This window comes from Triturus cristatus, chromosome 3_1, assembly GCF_964204655.1.
Source record: "Triturus cristatus chromosome 3_1, aTriCri1.1, whole genome shotgun sequence".
In the NCBI taxonomy this organism is placed as follows: domain Eukaryota; kingdom Metazoa; phylum Chordata; class Amphibia; order Caudata; family Salamandridae; genus Triturus; species Triturus cristatus.
The window spans coordinates 206,069,963-206,091,418 of NC_140583.1; the positions used below are offsets into that span (position 1 = coordinate 206,069,963).

General features: G+C 44.2%; 1 protein-coding gene across 8 annotated transcripts in view; it reads left to right on the plus strand.

Annotated features, from left to right (window-relative positions):
* Positions 1 to 14,730, plus strand: part of TPM1 (tropomyosin 1) — a 36,100-nt gene extending 21,370 nt beyond the window's left edge. For 6 of the 8 annotated variants that reach the window (XM_085643664.1, XM_085643662.1, XM_085643663.1 and 3 more), the window contains one exon: positions 13,820 to 14,730. In XM_085643664.1, the coding sequence (XP_085499790.1) occupies positions 13,820 to 13,902 (83 nt within the window). In that variant the 3' untranslated portion in view covers positions 13,903 to 14,730. Of the gene's footprint in view, positions 1 to 726; positions 1,010 to 13,819 lie in introns of those variants that run through there. The other 2 variants (XM_085643658.1, XM_085643666.1) reach the window with 1 other exon arrangement.
* Positions 14,731 to 21,456: the final 6,726 nt, after the last annotated feature.

The following is a 21,456-nucleotide window of genomic DNA, read 5'->3' on the forward strand; positions in this document are numbered from 1 at the left end:
AACGTTCTCCTTTATATGCAAACAGTCTACCTATGCAGAACAGATTTTTCTCACATGCACTAATTTTGTAAAAAAAAAAACAATAAATGCGAAAACCTAAACATGTGGCTCTCACCAAATGTTGATGTTTATTTTTGTAATCCACCATATTTGCATAGAAAAATATTGGTATTAAGAATTTGGTTGGAGCCTGTGTGTACGTGGTGTGAAGGTTTTGCATTTCATTTTTCCACTTACATTTTTGTTTTTGCCAAAATTAAAATCTGACTAATCCAACAAACTTTGTTGCCTTCAGTTCTAACCTTTCCTTTCTTTTTATTCAAACTGTTTCGGTTTGAGTCGAAGAGTACACTTGCGTTGTAATTATTGCACACTAACACGCTGCTGACCTGGAAGTGGACTTTTCCTATTGATATCGAACGCTACTGAGTCTTGCCACTCTGGTCTTGCTCTGGCAAGGTGAATGGTCGCCGCCTCACACCTGGACAGTCTCATCCTATGGCTTTTTGAGCTCACGTATGACTTGGCACCCAATCGCATTACTTCTCCCCTGCAGTCTCGCCCCCGAGTGTCCCAGTTTCCTGTTGTGACAGTGCTTCACATCTACAGGTGTGCTGTGACGATCACTAATCTGAACCCCCTTCTGGCATGTTTTCCCTAGATATTAAGCTTTTTTCCTAGCTAAATGGTCTCTGGATCATAATTTCCACCTTTATCTTCATCCAGATAATCTCCTTCAAAGGCCTCCTCGCCTGGATTGGATAGCCATCTTTTATGGGCTCTCTGCTGCTCTCCTGCTCTGTTCTACTAGCCTGTCCTCTGAGTTGTCTTACTTCTCGGCATTGGCTCTCATGCCAGGGGCCTTGCTGTGTCTTCCATTGTACAGTAGCACACTATCAGTCACTGTAAAATAAACCACCTTGTATAAACTGTATCGGTTTGCTATTTATTGATCATTATTTATTACTGAATGATTCACATTTAATAAACCCAAAGCTTGAGCTCCTGCTGTAATTCTTCTTTGTTTTTCTTTTAAGCAAAGTTGCTTTGTCTTAATGACTGCAGTGCTGATCACTTGCTATTCAGTAATAGTCCATGCGCATGTTGGTACAGCTCGCGACGAGTAGGAGGTAGCCTATACTTTGTTTTTCTGATGGGTGGGAATCCAACTTTTAAATGTACATGTGCTGTCGCAATGCACCCATTGTCGTCCCTGCATGCCAACCTCCATGGAAATGTTGACTTTTGTTGCTGTAATTAGCCTGCTGGAATTCTTGAACTCATTTAAGCAAGTACATTCTTGTGAAGCTTGCTGTACACTATCATTTTTGTGTGCTCTGATCACCTGTTTAGACGTTTAAGAGGTATGTGATGTACTTCCTCGGTTTAATCAGTTTTGTCACTTAATCGTACTGTAGTCCTAGATGCATCTGGCGCAGTTGGCAATTTGATCTACAGTCTTTACCCAGCTCAAACTCCTTTGCCCTGGCTCCTGAACAGTCCTCTAAGTTGATCATGCTACATGTAACATTGTGAACACTAGTGTAGTCACCTGCCGATTCTGAGGAATAAAGCCCTTTTGAATCCGCGTTCAGTAAATTATTTGGATAAACATAGCACATTTTGTAGTAAACTAGTTTGTGACACTGCAATTGTTATGCAGTGTACATGCCACAAGCTCTCAAGGCTTAATTCGCTATGAACTGGTTTCCCAGCATTTTACTGTCTCCCAAATACTCACGTTTGTGGTGCATCTTTGGGCTTCTCTTCTAATGTGATTTTCTCGTAATACTGTGCAGCTTTGAGGTAACATCTGCATACTGTCCGTGCCAGCTAATGGCCTACATGTTATGTTATCTGGTGTTTTATTGAGCGCTCAGCTACTCAAGCAGTGTCCTGGCGCTATCAGACCCATAACCGCAGAGCCCCGGCAAGAAAGAAGGGAATTAATGGCCGAACAGCCACGTTTTGAGTTTCTTTCTGAATGACAGTAAGCTCTCGCTCTTTCGTTGCATGTTGCAGATTCCAGCTGCTTATCCCATGCACTTAAAATTCAAAGCCTCCAAGTCCCTATGCTACTAGATGTTGACAATTAATTGCTTCTGGTGTGCTTAGTGAAAACCCTCAAATTTCTCCAACATACAGAAAATAGCTGTAAAGGAATTGATAATTAAATCCACAAACTAACCCAAAATCATTGTTTTGGGACCCCTATTGCAGAAGACTAGCTAAACGCAAGGTCCCCTTTTTAAGAGGAAGCACTAGACTAAGTTGCCACCTCTTTGGGTATCCCTTTGTTTTGTCTATTTCCAGGAAATCACACCTGGGTAAAGTCCTCTGGGAAAATGGGAGCAATCCTTGGCTTCTCATGTGGTTTTAGTGTGTTCAGGATTGTAGATCAACCTTACCAAAAGCAAACATGGACTCCATCTCTACCTAAGGCACAAAGACCTAATCTGTTGTGGAGAAAAGCTGTCCTGAGGTCCTCACAAAGGACTGTAAATCCTTGCTCTAGATACCATAGGCAACACCACCCCAACATCTGTTCTACGTACTGACCATGTACCCATCCCCAGTCTAGCTTTTATCTTTTTTGGAAACTTGTTTTTATTAAAACTGTTTCCACTCGATTGAGGACAAAGGACCTACATGTATATTTTCAGGATCTTAGACAGTACACAGCCACCCCCTCCCACCCTCGTGACGGCGACCTACAGGTGGCACAGCATTCTTAACCTAAGTAGAGAACTAGTGGTGCACTCAACTTGTTCTTGAGTCATGCGTGAGAGGGCGCGTGTGACAGCGGTGCTTCGGGATGTGAGTGGGCCTGGTGTTCTGAATGTGCTCTCATTTGTTATGGACATTTCAGTCAACATTTGCCCCATTCCAGAAGATCGCTCTCTGCTTTGTCATCTGTCCGCACTACTCTAAGGCGACATTCCTCTGCCACCCCACATACCTTAAGTCATCCCTCCATTTTTTTCCACGCAGGTGGTTCTGAGTGTACCCAGTGGATCGCTATTTTGCCAGGACTAGTCCTAGTAATGCAAACCCCTGTTTAGCTTTAATGTCCAAAAAGGTGATGGGGATATACCACACAGCATGTCGTGCTGCACTCAAAGGATCAACAATGGCAAGAAATGAGGATACTGATGAGTGTCCCATGGATTGAGGCTTTTGAACTGCGTCTCCAACAGCAACCATATCTCTCGACCGTGTCAAGTACAGGTGAATGCATATTCTTTACTCTAGCAAGATTACATTTTCTAGAATACCCAAAAGGAGTCCCAGATGGAATAAGTCTTCTGAGCAGAATGACCATTGGAAGTCAAGTGAAAATATTGTGCACATCCTCAGAGTGCAAATGGAATTCCAAGTGCAGAAATATTATCCTTGAGGCAAATGAACAGCTCAATTTGAAGATCTTCCAGTACCACCGCTCTGCTTATTACTTCCCAGAAATCAGCCCATAGTCTGGCCCTTTTCCTTAGGGCAGGCTGGAAACTGAGGTACAAACCTCTTCCTTGGCCACGACGTCTAAGTATTCAGCAGAGCAATTTGTTGGGCACATGTTGGCCTAATTTATCTCTGCATCCAGTCAACCCTCTGTGTGGCCACAAACTCTTGGACCCCCCATAGTATTAACTAGGAGTGGGGTCACTCATATCCTTATCCTCTTCAGCTTATTGCTTGTCTTCTGCATAGGCCTTCAGGTTCTACTATTTGTGTAATAGAAGCCTATTTTTGATAGTTATAGATCTTTCTTCAAAATTCCTGCTCTCCTGCCCATGGAGTATTCTCCCCCCTCCCTGGAAGTTGCTTAGTATGAGCTGGTATGAGCTGTGACAGCAGTCTTGCACTGTTAAATCTGAAAAGGACCATAACGATTTGGATAATTAAATGTTCCTGCTTGGTTTGCTGGTGAAGGTCTGCCTGTCAAACTTGGTATACATGTGTTGCTGGTGTTTATAGATGCTTGATCTGCTCTTTGCCTGATGGCTCTACTGATGCTAATTTCCTTCTCCAACCTAAAGGACACCGACAAAGCAATCACTGTTAGCTTATCCCCCAACCCTTTTCAAAGGTTTGCAAGGGAAACAAAAGGTTGCTTATTGCAGTCTAGTCCTTGACTGTTGCTGGTTATTACTTACTTCCAGTACTATGCTGGGGTAGGGCTATGGGGGAAGGGTGGGGTAGCTGCATGTTTTAATCCGGTTTTGAATTGAAGGGGGTTTATGTTTACTGTGAGGTGTGGTGTCAGTGTGTTATTGCCGTACAACCGAATAAAAATAAGGCAAAAACAAAATGCCTTTGGTTGGGAGATGTATGCAGCTTTAGAAAAGGTTGATTCCGCAGAGCCTTTTAGCATCCGAACAAGAAACCAATCTGGTAAGCCTTTTGGAATTCATCCGCAGAGACCTCTGATCGATCTTTCTAGATCTTTGTCCCACGTACTTCAGGCAGTGTTGCAGTTACTATGTGTCCATGGGGAAAATTCACGTAATCGAAGGTCTGAAATGGTTGTGTGTTGGCCTGGGTGGGTGTATCTGCTCTCTGCAGCAGCGTTCTTGGTTACCTACAGTGCACAATTCATGATTCAATACATAAAATATTGGTTTTTGCTTACAAATCACGCACACCTCCTCTTAGATTTTTCAGCTCTCCTCTGTTCCGCAGCATGTCACTTACACATTACTCTGCGTAGTCAAAACCACGCTGCTGTTAAGATGCTATTCCTGTTTCAACCTTGGCATTGTAGGTCTGCCTAATCCATGCCTTTATGTATTTTGGGGGGGGTGAAGAGGGCGTGTCTTCCTCCTAACAGTATTTTTAGGTCTCGCTGAGCCCCAGCGCTTGCGCGAAGACATTGTGTATGTGGGATTTTCAAAGTGCTGCTGGCTGGCCGAACGCTTGCGTCCACGCAATCGTGCACGCGCGCAGCCGGCCTCCAGCAGCACTTTGAAAACTCGTGTGCGTCACCACGATCACTTTTGCTTTCAGAGCGATCGCGATGACGCACGCGCGCACAACTCGCGCTTCTCCCCCTCCCCACCACATTTTGCGTCTCCGGCCGCTCACGCGCAGCCAACGCTTGTTGTAAATCTTCCCTGCCTTTCGCGCCCTTTTGGCACTTTGCCTTTTCCTTCTGACTCAGTAGTTCTTTTCTACCTGCTGATGCTTTGTCAGTCTCTTTCCTTTTCTAGCCTCTTATTGCGACCGGCCTCTTCAATACCCTGCATGCCTCTCTGATTACCTGTTTCCCCTGATGACGCCTCCTCTTCCTCACTGGTGCCATTTTATTTGCCCCCCCCACCCCCCCGCATGTTCTCTCCTTCTCCAGATCTCACCTCAATCCTTAATGACTCGTCCATCCCCTATAAACACTGTCATCTCTCTTCCAGTTTGCTCTCCCTCTTTGCCCCCGCCACCCTCCTGTGTCCTCAATACTTTTCACGCTTGGCAGAGCCCTTTGACTCCCGCAGTGCAGCGTTGGCTTTAGACACAGCTGTACATATTGAGTGCATTGCTGCCTTAAAGGCTGCAAATCCCCAGGTTTTACCACCGCTTTCCTTTTCACCTCACTAAAACTGCAAATCCCCAGGTTTCACCACCGCTTTCCTTTTCACCATCACCTCACTAAAACAGCCCAGTTCACAATCATCACCACATCTCACCAGGCTGTCCATTGCACTACATCAGTCAAATCCCACGAGGGCTTTACTTTTCACAGCATTCCTAATCTGACCTCAGCAGGCTTTGCTTTTAATTATCACTCCTCACAACTCACCAAGCTTTGCAGTTCACAATCAGTCATCACCACATCTCACTAAGGTTTTCAAGTTCACAAGCAATCATTATCACATCTCCCAGATTTAACATTTCCACACTCGATCACTATCGCCTCACCACCTCACCATGGATTTCTTTTCACCATTCACTCACCATGGCTTTCCAGGTTACAATCCATCATTATTACATCTCACCAGCGCTTCCTTTCCATCAAGCGCCATGCTTTATATTTTAGCCCACTTTAAGCCTAATTTTTGAATTACTGTGCACGGGCACCGCGCCACCAGCTTGCAGTCACGTGCACAAGCACGCGTGCCACGCCTCTCCAATTACAGCTGCGCGAGCATCTCTTGTTTACTTTCACTTTTGCGCAAAGCGCGGGTGCCACGATTATAGCAAAATGAAAGAAATAGACGTTTATTTCTATTTCTTTACTTTTGCTATAATCGCGGCACCCACGCTTTACTTTTTAACATTAAAAGTAAAGCGCGGGTGCCCCGATTATAGCAAAGAGGCACAGCCCAACCATTCTTTTTAGAGGATTGCCCATAGCTCTGCTCTCTCAATACTGCCCCACACCACTCCTGTACATGCAAGCACCCAGCCAAGTTCGTTGATGTCCCCCCTCGCCCCAAGATGCCGCCAGACCACTCCTGTGGAAGCAGGCCCATGACTGCCCCATTTATTTAGCATGGCAAATGCCTGGTCGCTCCCATACTAACAGTGCCTTGCCAACAATTTATCACTCCCACTGTCGCAGTGCAGCTCCATTACAAAGAAAGCTTCCAGCACACTCCAGCCCACATACTGTCGCTGCGCTGGTCCCATACAAACCGCACCATGTGAGCCCTAATAAGCCCCAAACTTAAACAGCTGCCACGCAACTCCTGTACAAACGGCACCTGGCGAACTTTCCAGCAACCCCGCTCAAACCCATAATGCCCATTCTGCTGCTACTGTACATACAGAAGCCAGCGAGCACTTTGAAGCTTCCTAACTCTATCCATGCTGATGTCAGTTCGCTCCTGTGGAAGCAGAGCTCCCAGCGAATGTCTGAGAGCACAATGGCTAAGTGATGTAAAAACGAGCACCCTAATCATTAAAATCATTTTGTCAAACCTGTAATGTCTCCAGGCATAAGCATGCGCAAAATTAACAATGCTTTCTATCCTGCTATCTTGATTATTCACTGATATGTGTATGTTGAGTGCGTGTCCGATCTGCAAGATGACCTTGGTTTACAAGGTCCACAGCCAGACTAGCACAACAAACAGGAGAAAGGAGTCGGACGATAGCTGCATACTTTTGCGTTTTGCGCATATGGTGTGTGGTGCTTAAGTTTGTGCCGTACTTTTGTGTCTGCGTGTGGGCTTTGTCTGAGCTCATGAATGTGTGTTTTTATGTCTACGTGCACGAGTGTACATAAGACTGTAACAAAACACATTTTTTTAGTACAGGTAATGCACATTCCAGAGCAACAGATGTGCACATCATGTTATAAGTCACTGGTGTTTTACGTCGATGACCCACAAATTATCATCTCAATCTCATGATGTAAATGAAACAGCAGATAGGTTCTGTAACTGCACGGAAGAAGTGCGAAGGTGGATGAAGGGAAACTGCCTGAAAATAAACTCTGGCAAGACCAAGGGTCTCCTTTATGGAAACAACCCTGCCTTTTGGTCCCACACCTGGAGAACACAAAATGTGGGGACACTGCTAACCTCGGTTTAAAAGGTTAAAAACCTGGGCAATATATATGACAACAACCTGACTTTCCTTTCGGAGCTCAGGTGAACGCGCTCACCTCACCCAACTACAACAAGGCGACAACTCCTCCAATCACAAGCATTGGCATAGCCAATAGGTCTTGCTTTTGGGACCTTATAAGTATTTAGTTATGCAGCACAATATCCTTGGTGCAACAACATCAACTGTTGCATGGCTAAACACTTCTAAGGTCCCAAAAGCGAGACCTATTGGCTATGCCAATGCTTGTTTCAAATCTGAACCGAACTCCTGCTGGATATGATTGGCAGACAACTTGCATTTTATATCTTACACATGATACTCCGGCCATGCTTCCAAATTTACCCTGACCCATCTGAGGCCTAAGACCAGGCTTACAATTATTGACCCATGGGTGCAATTTTTTTGATTGAAACCTGATGACTGGGATTAGTCTGTCACTGATTGCATGTCTCCAGGCACCTGGAGTAACTCCTATCTTATAACCTGTCATACGTGCCAATAAGTTAAACTTTGTCTGATCTTAAGTGAAAATGGATCTCTGTGGTAATTGTCCTTTTTAATGCTTGCTCCTAGTGTATTCTGTGTTCTCCCTGTTGCTCAAAGAAGCTGTATCTGAGGAAGGGTGATGCATAGCAGCTTGTTACAAATATTTCCTATTGGGAGGATCTGAACTTCACAATAAAGGGAGATTGTCTTTCGAGTAGAAGTTGCTCGAAGCAAGATTCAAAGACCTCCTTATTCACTGCACTGTTCCGGTCAAACAATCCTTGAGGGTTGCTACAATTCTGAACCACATTGATCATACATATATCCTGCTTCTTTGGCCAGTCTAGTTCACATCTTGGCCCTGTTGTAGCTTCCAGGTAATGTTTAGGAGGCTTCTAACTCGTGCCCAAATAGGCTCTTGTATATTGTTACATGGTGGTGATGCCTGCAGAGATGCAATTCGACCTCTGGCATTTGGGGCCATTAAATTCCCCCCTCTCCAAATTTAGGCACTCTGGTCAATGTCCTTAACACGTGCAGTGTTACTGCAAATGCATTTCCAAAAAAGTGGTGTTTGAGGGGATTTTTTTTTTTCTTAATTAACTTTTCTGAAGTACATCTCAAGCAGGATTTAAATCCGAATGGCTTGTGCACGTGTCAATAGCAGTTGAGGGTTCACTAATCCATTAATATTTCACAAATCTCATAGTATATGGGGCATGGAGCCCATGGATCTTGGTCTGATGCCAGTTCTATCCCTGGAAAACCATTGTGCCAGGAGAAGGCGGTGCTAAAATGCTAAGCACTTGAGTGGCTCAAGCAAGAGACTCAATTATGCAATTGAAGATTCCTCACACCGAGTACAAATAAAATTCTTTGCCATAAAGTGGTCTGATATAGACTGTAGTCAATACAGTATTCTGATGCATCACCTGTAAATCCCAAACGTTAATGATGGGGACCTAATCTGTACACAAATGGACACAGGATCGATGGGTATTTCTTAATTGTAAACTATGCCAGTGTCGTCTTATCTGCAGTTAAACATGTCTGCATTTCCGCAAAACACCAAGCTTGAAATAAAGAGCACCGGTTTGAAGAATATGCTTCAGTTTTTGGTTTTGTTTAACTTAAAAATCACTTTTTAATTTTTTTTCTTACAGAAGGAATTGTATTAGTCAGTTTGCTTCCTCTTTGCAACTCACACTGCCCTAAGTTTAACTTTTCTTTATTTGGTAACTTGGCAGAGACTTTAAGGTTTATGCAGTACATGCACCATAGTTCCAAGAATGTGGTAAAAAGCAAGTGAGTCTGACAGGGACATATACTATTTAGAGGAGCTGTATTTCAGTTTAAAGTTTTTATTTTTTTGTTTGTTTTTTCACTGGGCAGCACATGACCTGGGTGCAGGTAGTAGGTATTTAGCTATTTGGTGAAGAAAAAATCTTCTTTGAGGGCCAACGTGACACTAATTGAGCTTCTTAAAGGGTGTTTTTTGAACCATATTCTATGTTCCTCGTGTTAATATACTCTTTATGTAAAAGAACTTCAGTCCGAAGAGGCCACAAACTGTGTGCCACAGGTCTGTGGCATCGTCATAGCTTTTGTATGGTAGATTTGCATGTCGATTTATAAGGTACCTAAGCCCTGTGGTATCCAGGTGTCTGGCCAACTAAATAATACAACCGTAACACAATAGGAAAACTTTGGTTTACAACCTGCTCTGAATGTCATTGTGTTCCACTAGGTTGTACATGACCGAAACATACCAGAGGAGAAATGTCACGGATGTGATCCATTTCCATATAAAGGAATGAGGCTGAAAACCAAATTTTTACGGTCATGGGCTCCGATGTGACTTGCAATATCCTGATCTATGGCAGTGGGTACTTTATTCCTTTATAATGCGTGGTCCCACCATCACCTTTTCCACAAACCACTTAAATCCTTGATGCGCAGGTCTTTTGTGAAAGACCATGCTTGCAAGCATGAAAAATAGAATCTCTACTGCAAAATTACACCAAATTCGAAAAAGAGGTTAGATAACTGTTGCAAAAAGTTAGTAGCATCAGTCTAAGTTAATATTTTTTTTTAAAGACTTAAGTAGCTCGGATTGTGTAAAGATTCTAACTAATTACGTAAAGAAGGCAAGAAATAAACATGTTGATAAAACTCTTCTGCTTGTCACTGTACAGCTAGAAAAACAGCAAAAGAAGCGACGTTTCATTTAGTTTATAGGTCTCGCCTAGCGATCTATTGTCTGGTTGCTTTCGGAAGTGGGGTGGATGCTCCACCCATGCTTTTGATTGGCGCACATAACAATTTATGCTGAATGCTCGCTTTTCATTGCAAGTGAGGCTTGTTTGTTTCTCCCTGTCTACTTTTCGGCTCGCCCACCCGGACTGGATATTTGGCTAGCGCACAGCATCTCTTCCGCCTTGTGTTTGTGCTTCAGGGCCGCTGCCTCAGAGCCCCGCCAGTGCCACAGAACCATGGGCATAGTATGCCATGCACACTAGGCCTGCCATACTGTTTGTATGCGCTGCTCCCCACTCCACTTCTGGGTAAGCTGCGGCAACCTCAGAGCCCTACCAGTACCGCAGCAGCATGGGCACAGCATGCCATGCACACTCCCTGATTTTTTTTGTTTTGGGTTCTCCTTCACAATCTGGGACAGACCCTGCTAACATGGTGCACCATGACTGGGTGCAGAAAAGCCTCTGCCAACCCTGCTAATGCGGCGCACCACAACTTCCTGTACACTTCATGGGCTGCGGTGCATGTATGTTCTATTTACGTAGTTGCCGTGCTTTGTTTTATCACGGCGCATGCTTCTTTACTGCTTCCTAATTAAGCATGTAAACCGAACATTCCTATGACTGCTTCTGCCACATTCTCATCTCTCGGAAACTATGCTTGGTTTGTAATCTCTTCCAACACTTATTGTCCCCATTCCTCCTAGTTACCATCTTCCCTCTGTGTCAGCAACTACCTCTTCATAACACTCGTGACACACTTTACTTTTGCCTTCCATTATAGCGGCGTTTAACTGGTTTCAAAATCTGTGGATTTTAATTTCCTATTAACAAATATGTGAAGGAAGTTTTGATGTGATAAAGGTAAACCAAAGCAGTATGTGTTTATTAAAATCTGGATTCTCACAACCCGCTTTAGGAGTCTTTATGTATGCACCTTCCTTATGCTTTTCTCTATTTCGGGTAATTCACCTCACCCCACACCCCGCCGTGCCCTCATTCATCTCTTGGGCACTGAACACACACCACGCACCCACCCTTACTGTTTGCCAATGCTTGTTAGTAAATGGGTTCTGTGTCTAGGCAGATGTTACAAGGTGGGCTATTTAAGTTAGATTTCGGTGTCCGGAATGGGACATTTTTCATGCAGTCTTCTATTTTAATTTTTTAACTCCACATTGCCATACTTTAGGCTGCTTCTGTTTTTTTTCAGGTGACTGAAATCATTTGGTCTGGGACTCTAGTGAGATTTCATACTCCAACTGACAGTGCCTTCCGTACCTGATGCAGTACAGTGTGTGTGTGTCCTTTTGGATGATCGGATGCCATTGCCCTGAACCAGTGCATAATTTTGCTATCTGTGTAATACAGAAAGGGGACACAAGCTGCCCTATTCCTTTTTGTAGAAACCATCTGCACCTCTGCTAAAGTGGATTAACCGACTATTGCTCACCATAGCTAATACATGCTTTCCTTCTAAATCATTTTGTTTAATCTTTTTAACGAGTCTTGCGTCATAAATTTACAGTATTTCTACTATTTGTGTAACCTATTAAAGCGCAGTCTTTCCTCTGGCTTGGTCTGCTTTCATATTTTGAAGGCCAAGTAATTATGCTTGCTTTTTATGGAAGCACGGCAGTATGAGATCTGCTTGATCCATGTCTTATGGAAGCACGTCACAGTATGAGATCTGCTTGATCCATGTTTTATGGATGCAGTTGACAGTATGAGATCTGCTTGATCCATGTTTATTCTGGTGTATATGGGACTTGTCCTATTACACGAAGCACAAAGTGCAAAGGAATATGTTGTGTACTTTGTGCCTTGGAAGGTGGGGGGTGGGTATTTTAGTTGGCCTTTCCTCCATGTTCTCCTGATCCTGTAAATTCTACACTGTCTGATTAGAAGTTCGATTGCTTTATAGCTTTGCCATGAGTGTTTAGTCATAAGTCTGTCCATGCATCACTTGATATTAGCCCATGCATTGGATCTATTCTGCCCACATTTAAAAAAGAAAAGAAAAAAAACAAGCCGAGGCTTTGCTAGTTTGGTCAAGCTTTCTAATTCTTGGCGATGGATCAACAATGGGGAGTAGGCAGATGAGGATAAATGTAAAACCAGTTAATAGCTTATTCTGGGGTCATCTTAACCATGAGCTAGGTGCCATTGGTGAGCAATTTTCATAAAGTGAACAAGGACTAGGGGTAAGTATTCATATTTACATTCTCGTTCCCGTAACCCTTTTTGTTTTCTTCCCACTCGTATCTTGACAACTTCTAACTTTGCAAACTCTTAGCTACTCTTTAGGCTTTTTCCCCAATCTGTACAGGGAAGTCTGCTGGTTGGAACCATGGTAAAATATCTTTTTTCCTGCTGTGTGGTCTTTTGCATCTTTCTGTAATCTGAATTCCCTGTCTTTATTACACTTCCTGTTGGGCTGGTTTCTGCTGTCTAATCATTGCTCCTGCCTTTCTTTCTTTTCTCCTTCTAACCTGCTTGCTGACTGTACAGACCAACTCTACCAGCAACTTGAGCAAAACAGGAGTCTGACTAATGAACTAAAACTGGCCTTGAATGAGGATTAAACTGCAGTGTCAATGAGTTGACTGTAATGCATAACCTGCTCGACTTGCCTAGAGTTCATCTTAGCGAGATGTACTAAGGCATGTGTGGTGCTTGCTGGAACCTTGGGATGCAGGCCCTATGAAGGAGGGGGTGGGAGGTTAATGGAGTGCAGTTACCATAAGGGTAGTTTTTTTTTTTTTACAACATGCTATATCCTGGTAAACCTAATTTCTAACAGGTTGTCACATTTGGATGTGTAACTTATTTCTCATCGTCCCAGAAGTGTTACTTTTTACAGTGACAACAGGTTCCCAAATTTTCTGCTTGAATATGAGTGATCGTTGTTTATGAAGTGGGAGTCCTTTTTTATTTTTATGGGGAAGTGTAAGGCAAACTTGCACGTCTGAGCGGTGTTTTTGCTAATGTGTACAAAGGCCTGAATTGGGCTTGTTTAATTATTAAATCCAATGTTGCAATTGCAATGAATTGTGCATGCAGTTTGTTTTTGTATGTGTAAATATTTTGGTGTGGGGTTGGTACAGCTGCAGTCCCCCCATAAATCTCACTTTTCAGAGTGTTTAAAGCTTCAAAAGCTTGAAGTGGAATCTTCTGAAAGATGTGTCCTTGTATAGGAATTGCTATCTGGAGGTTTTACTTATTCCTAAAACTGAAATTGGATCTCGCCATAAGCCTGGTCAGTTGCTAGTTTACTTTCAAACGTGAGATTTGTTTGGGGGGGGGGGTGGGGAGAGGGGGAACAGCGGTTCCAAGAAACCTCTAGCAGTGTTTTTAGATCATACTAATGATGGTGGGTTTAGTAGATGCATGACTGTGTGGAACTGAGAAATGTCATGAGCACGCACTTGACAATAACCATTGCATGCGTTTGGTCATCAGAATAACCGTATTGGAGGTAAAGGAAGAATGCAATATTCATGGATGAATATTTTTTTTTTGTAATCCCTTCACAGAGAAAGTGGCGCATGCCAAAGAAGAGAACCTTGGCATGCACCAGATGCTGGACCAGACTTTACTGGAGTTAAATAACTTGTGAAAAAAACTGCCCTTACTACAGCCACACTTGTTTTTTTTGTTACACCTGCTTGCCAAAAGTCCCAGTGCATTTTTGTTTTTTTTTTATTAAAGAAAAGCAAGTTAGTTCTCACGAGCATCTGCCAATCGTCCAGTTTGCGGGATGCTGGGCGAGCCATGAAAGGCAAGCAGTCGGAGTTCAGCCGCTCCAGATTGAGTGTGCCCTTTTGAGAGATGTTGTCTAATACTTCAGAGTATTGCAACGGAATCCTTGCAGACTGCGTTCAGGAATCAAGAGGCAACGGTTGTAATCCCAGGCTCCAGCGTTTTCCTTTCACCAGATAAATGTGGGGGGCGACGATTTAGGAAACCAGATCAATCATGGATTGGTGCTACTTCAGACTGTAGACAAGATTGTCCTAAAACCTTTTGATATTGTAAAATGACAAGAGCTTCATAAAATAGTTTTCTTCAGCATAGAAATGTGTTTTTATGGGTTTTTATTCAGCTGTGAACTTGATCTGTGCCTGTAGGTACAAAAAAGGAATTTGTTGCCACCAAATATTTAAATGTCTGAATTCCTGCAAAGTGTACCTGCACCTCATTAAAACTTGTAGGACCATGTTCGAGCGTGAATTTGCATTCCATTGTGTTTTAACCAGTGAAAAGATGTGTTCCGTTACATTTGGGAGGGTCTAGAATTGAGAGATCATTAAAGTGTATTTTATTGGTGTTTGGGGGATAGTAAATTGGTATGACCTCACTTTAATTGACACTTGTTTTAGAAGCAAACATGTATACGTTGTACAATGATATGGAATAAATATGCACACTTATGCAATTTTCTAAATTCTGGCTGATATTTGTTTTCCCTGCATTGTAACCATATCAGAGTAGAGCCTATGGTCGAAACCAGTTTATTTAGGTTGAGCCTAGCGGCAGCGCGCATATCCAACTCACTCTGCTTGGCATGCTGTATTATATGCACTAAGCCCTGCCCGCTCTTCACCCGTGTTTGTCATTGGCTTTTGTCATTGTCCTTTCTAATAACTGTTGGTCTGATTCGTAAATAGGCTCGTTAGTCCCTCCTTGGTACCGCCTTGTCTGCGTTTGTTACTGCCCATAACCACAACCTATTACTTGGGCTTGTTACACGTTCTGCATTAGAAGTGGGTAAGCCCTATTTTGTTTTAATGACACTGATGGGGACAATGGTGGCCGCTTTTCTGATAGAGCGCTATGCTGCTCTAACTTGCATGCTGAGCGCAGCACCCGCTTCAGGGACACAGCGCTCTGCAATACAATTGCCATTGGCTCAAATTCGCAATTGCAAGACCTATTGCATTGTAAATGCTTGTCTTTCTCGAAGTACTCTTATTTCTCCTTCCTGTATTTCTAATGCTGCATTCACATACCTTACTTGATCTTCAAGTTTTAGGTCTCTATGTATTGCTCCATATTTAATCTGCAAGTTGCAGCTGCCCTGGGTCCCTTGTTTGGCTCACCTCGAGGCAACATATGATGGCTTGTGGCACTCTTGTTTGCAAATGTCCTCATGAAAATGTTATATGTGAATGATGCTACCACTAGGCCAAAGCCTGACGATGCTCTGTAGTGCTACACACCTTTTATGTGCATGTAGCAGAAGCTGAGGTGGAATAAAGGATCATCTGCTAGAGGTCCTCTACCATGGAACTGCAGCGAGCAGGGTCTGGTTGTCGTTAAGAAGTTGGCTCTTATAATAGCTGGAAAACACCATACCTGGCCCTTTTGAACCGCCCCCCCACCCTGCCTCCCACCAACCACTGGAAATCCCTGGGTGTTCCCTTTCTTTGAGGAAGATGGTGACTCCTAATGGAAAGCTAATGGCCTACATGTTATGTTATCTGGTGTTTTATTGAGCGCTCAGCTACTCAAGCAGTGTCCTGGCGCTATCAGACCCATAACCGCAGAGCCCCGGCAAGAAAGAAGGGAATTAATGGCCGAACAGCCACGTTTTGAGTTTCTTTCTGAATGACAGTAAGCTCTCGCTCTTTCGTTGCATGTTGCAGATTCCAGCTGCTTATCCCATGCACTTAAAATTCAAAGCCTCCAAGTCCCTATGCTACTAGATGTTGACAATTAATTGCTTCTGGTGTGCTTAGTGAAAACCCTCAAATTTCTCCAACATACAGAAAATAGCTGTAAAGGAATTGATAATTAAATCCACAAACTAACCCAAAATCATTGTTTTGGGACCCCTATTGCAGAAGACTAGCTAAACGCAAGGTCCCCTTTTTAAGAGGAAGCACTAGACTAAGTTGCCACCTCTTTGGGTATCCCTTTGTTTTGTCTATTTCCAGGAAATCACACCTGGGTAAAGTCCTCTGGGAAAATGGGAGCAATCCTTGGCTTCTCATGTGGTTTTAGTGTGTTCAGGATTGTAGATCAACCTTACCAAAAGCAAACATGGACTCCATCTCTACCTAAGGCACAAAGACCTAATCTGTTGTGGAGAAAAGCTGTCCTGAGGTCCTCACAAAGGACTGTAAATCCTTGCTCTAGATACCATAGGCAACACCACCCCAACATCTGTTCTACGTACTGACCATGTACCCATCCCCAGTCTAGCTTTTATCTTTTTTGGAAACTTGTTTTTATTAAAACTGTTTCCACTCGATTGAGGACAAAGGACCTACATGTATATTTTCAGGATCTTAGACAGTACACAGCCACCCCCTCCCACCCTCGTGACGGCGACCTACAGGTGGCACAGCATTCTTAACCTAAGTAGAGAACTAGTGGTGCACTCAACTTGTTCTTGAGTCATGCGTGAGAGGGCGCGTGTGACAGCGGTGCTTCGGGATGTGAGTGGGCCTGGTGTTCTGAATGTGCTCTCATTTGTTATGGACATTTCAGTCAACATTTGCCCCATTCCAGAAGATCGCTCTCTGCTTTGTCATCTGTCCGCACTACTCTAAGGCGACATTCCTCTGCCACCCCACATACCTTAAGTCATCCCTCCATTTTTTTCCACGCAGGTGGTTCTGAGTGTACCCAGTGGATCGCTATTTTGCCAGGACTAGTCCTAGTAATGCAAACCCCTGTTTAGCTTTAATGTCCAAAAAGGTGATGGGGATATACCACACAGCATGTCGTGCTGCACTCAAAGGATCAACAATGGCAAGAAATGAGGATACTGATGAGTGTCCCATGGATTGAGGCTTTTGAACTGCGTCTCCAACAGCAACCATATCTCTCGACCGTGTCAAGTACAGGTGAATGCATATTCTTTACTCTAGCAAGATTACATTTTCTAGAATACCCAAAAGGAGTCCCAGATGGAATAAGTCTTCTGAGCAGAATGACCATTGGAAGTCAAGTGAAAATATTGTGCACATCCTCAGAGTGCAAATGGAATTCCAAGTGCAGAAATATTATCCTTGAGGCAAATGAACAGCTCAATTTGAAGATCTTCCAGTACCACCGCTCTGCTTATTACTTCCCAGAAGTCAGCCCATAGTCTGGCCCTTTTCCTTAGGGCAGGCTGGAAACTGAGGTACAAACCTCTTCCTTGGCCACGACGTCTAAGTATTCAGCAGAGCAATTTGTTGGGCACATGTTGGCCTAATTTATCTCTGCATCCAGTCAACCCTCTGTGTGGCCACAAACTCTTGGACCCCCCATAGTATTAACTAGGAGTGGGGTCACTCATATCCTTATCCTCTTCAGCTTATTGCTTGTCTTCTGCATAGGCCTTCAGGTTCTACTATTTGTGTAATAGAAGCCTATTTTTGATAGTTATAGATCTTTCTTCAAAATTCCTGCTCTCCTGCCCATGGAGTATTCTCCCCCCTCCCTGGAAGTTGCTTAGTATGAGCTGGTATGAGCTGTGACAGCAGTCTTGCACTGTTAAATCTGAAAAGGACCATAACGATTTGGATAATTAAATGTTCCTGCTTGTTCCTGCTTGGTTTGCTGGTGAAGGTCTGCCTGTCAAACTTGGTATACATGTGTTGCTGGTGTTTATAGATGCTTGATCTGCTCTTTGCCTGATGGCTCTACTGATGCTAATTTCCTTCTCCAACCTAAAGGACACCGACAAAGCAATCACTGTTAGCTTATCCCCCAACCCTTTTCAAAGGTTTGCAAGGGAAACAAAAGGTTGCTTATTGCAGTCTAGTCCTTGACTGTTGCTGGTTATTACTTACTTCCAGTACTATGCTGGGGTAGGGCTATGGGGGAAGGGTGGGGTAGCTGCATGTTTTAATCCGGTTTTGAATTGAAGGGGGTTTATGTTTACTGTGAGGTGTGGTGTCAGTGTGTTATTGCCGTACAACCGAATAAAAATAAGGCAAAAACAAAATGCCTTTGGTTGGGAGATGTATGCAGCTTTAGAAAAGGTTGATTCCGCAGAGCCTTTTAGCATCCGAACAAGAAACCAATCTGGTAAGCCTTTTGGAATTCATCCGCAGAGACCTCTGATCGATCTTTCTAGATCTTTGTCCCACGTACTTCAGGCAGTGTTGCAGTTACTATGTGTCCATGGGGAAAATTCACGTAATCGAAGGTCTGAAATGGTTGTGTGTTGGCCTGGGTGGGTGTATCTGCTCTCTGCAGCAGCGTTCTTGGTTACCTACAGTGCACAATTCATGATTCAATACATAAAATATTGGTTTTTGCTTACAAATCACGCACACCTCCTCTTAGATTTTTCAGCTCTCCTCTGTTCCGCAGCATGTCACTTACACATTACTCTGCGTAGTCAAAACCACGCTGCTGTTAAGATGCTATTCCTGTTTCAACCTTGGCATTGTAGGTCTGCCTAATCCATGCCTTTATGTATTTTGGGGGGGGTGAAGAGGGCGTGTCTTCCTCCTAACAGTATTTTTAGGTCTCGCTGAGCCCCAGCGCTTGCGCGAAGACATTGTGTATGTGGGATTTTCAAAGTGCTGCTGGCTGGCCGAACGCTTGCGTCCACGCAATCGTGCACGCGCGCAGCCGGCCTCCAGCAGCACTTTGAAAACTCGTGTGCGTCACCACGATCACTTTTGCTTTCAGAGCGATCGCGATGACGCACGCGCGCACAACTCGCGCTTCTCCCCCTCCCCACCACATTTTGCGTCTCCGGCCGCTCACGCGCAGCCAACGCTTGTTGTAAATCTTCCCTGCCTTTCGCGCCCTTTTGGCACTTTGCCTTTTCCTTCTGACTCAGTAGTTCTTTTCTACCTGCTGATGCTTTGTCAGTCTCTTTCCTTTTCTAGCCTCTTATTGCGACCGGCCTCTTCAATACCCTGCATGCCTCTCTGATTACCTGTTTCCCCTGATGACGCCTCCTCTTCCTCACTGGTGCCATTTTATTTGCCCCCCCCACCCCCCCGCATGTTCTCTCCTTCTCCAGATCTCACCTCAATCCTTAATGACTCGTCCATCCCCTATAAACACTGTCATCTCTCTTCCAGTTTGCTCTCCCTCTTTGCCCCCGCCACCCTCCTGTGTCCTCAATACTTTTCACGCTTGGCAGAGCCCTTTGACTCCCGCAGTGCAGCGTTGGCTTTAGACACAGCTGTACATATTGAGTGCATTGCTGCCTTAAAGGCTGCAAATCCCCAGGTTTTACCACCGCTTTCCTTTTCACCTCACTAAAACTGCAAATCCCCAGGTTTCACCACCGCTTTCCTTTTCACCATCACCTCACTAAAACAGCCCAGTTCACAATCATCACCACATCTCACCAGGCTGTCCATTGCACTACATCAGTCAAATCCCACGAGGGCTTTACTTTTCACAGCATTCCTAATCTGACCTCAGCAGGCTTTGCTTTTAATTATCACTCCTCACAACTCACCAAGCTTTGCAGTTCACAATCAGTCATCACCACATCTCACTAAGGTTTTCAAGTTCACAAGCAATCATTATCACATCTCCCAGATTTAACATTTCCACACTCGATCACTATCGCCTCACCACCTCACCATGGATTTCTTTTCACCATTCACTCACCATGGCTTTCCAGGTTACAATCCATCATTATTACATCTCACCAGCGCTTCCTTTCCATCAAGCGCCATGCTTTATATTTTAGCCCACTTTAAGCCTAATTTTTGAATTACTGTGCACGGGCACCGCGCCACCAGCTTGCAGTCACGTGCACAAGCACGCGTGCCACGCCTCTCCAATTACAGCTGCGCGAGCATCTCTTGTTTACTTTCACTTTTGCGCAAAGCGCGGGTGCCACGATTATAGCAAAATGAAAGAAATAGACGTTTATTTCTATTTCTTTACTTTTGCTATAATCGCGGCACCCACGCTTTACTTTTTAACATTAAAAGTAAAGCGCGGGTGCCCCGATTATAGCAAAGAGGCACAGCCCAACCATTCTTTTTAGAGGATTGCCCATAGCTCTGCTCTCTCAATACTGCCCCACACCACTCCTGTACATGCAAGCACCCAGCCAAGTTCGTTGATGTCCCCCCTCGCCCCAAGATGCCGCCAGACCACTCCTGTGGAAGCAGGCCCATGACTGCCCCATTTATTTAGCATGGCAAATGCCTGGTCGCTCCCATACTAACAGTGCCTTGCCAACAATTTATCACTCCCACTGTCGCAGTGCAGCTCCATTACAAAGAAAGCTTCCAGCACACTCCAGCCCACATACTGTCGCTGCGCTGGTCCCATACAAACCGCACCATGTGAGCCCTAATAAGCCCCAAACTTAAACAGCTGCCACGCAACTCCTGTACAAACGGCACCTGGCGAACTTTCCAGCAACCCCGCTCAAACCCATAATGCCCATTCTGCTGCTACTGTACATACAGAAGCCAGCGAGCACTTTGAAGCTTCCTAACTCTATCCATGCTGATGTCAGTTCGCTCCTGTGGAAGCAGAGCTCCCAGCGAATGTCTGAGAGCACAATGGCTAAGTGATGTAAAAACGAGCACCCTAATCATTAAAATCATTTTGTCAAACCTGTAATGTCTCCAGGCATAAGCATGCGCAAAATTAACAATGCTTTCTATCCTGCTATCTTGATTATTCACTGATATGTGTATGTTGAGTGCGTGTCCGATCTGCAAGATGACCTTGGTTTACAAGGTCCACAGCCAGACTAGCACAACAAACAGGAGAAAGGAGTCGGACGATAGCTGCATACTTTTGCGTTTTGCGCATATGGTGTGTGGTGCTTAAGTTTGTGCCGTACTTTTGTGTCTGCGTGTGGGCTTTGTCTGAGCTCATGAATGTGTGTTTTTATGTCTACGTGCACGAGTGTACATAAGACTGTAACAAAACACATTTTTTTAGTACAGGTAATGCACATTCCAGAGCAACAGATGTGCACATCATGTTATAAGTCACTGGTGTTTTACGTCGATGACCCACAAATTATCATCTCAATCTCATGATGTAAATGAAACAGCAGATAGGTTCTGTAACTGCACGGAAGAAGTGCGAAGGTGGATGAAGGGAAACTGCCTGAAAATAAACTCTGGCAAGACCAAGGGTCTCCTTTATGGAAACAACCCTGCCTTTTGGTCCCACACCTGGAGAACACAAAATGTGGGGACACTGCTAACCTCGGTTTAAAAGGTTAAAAACC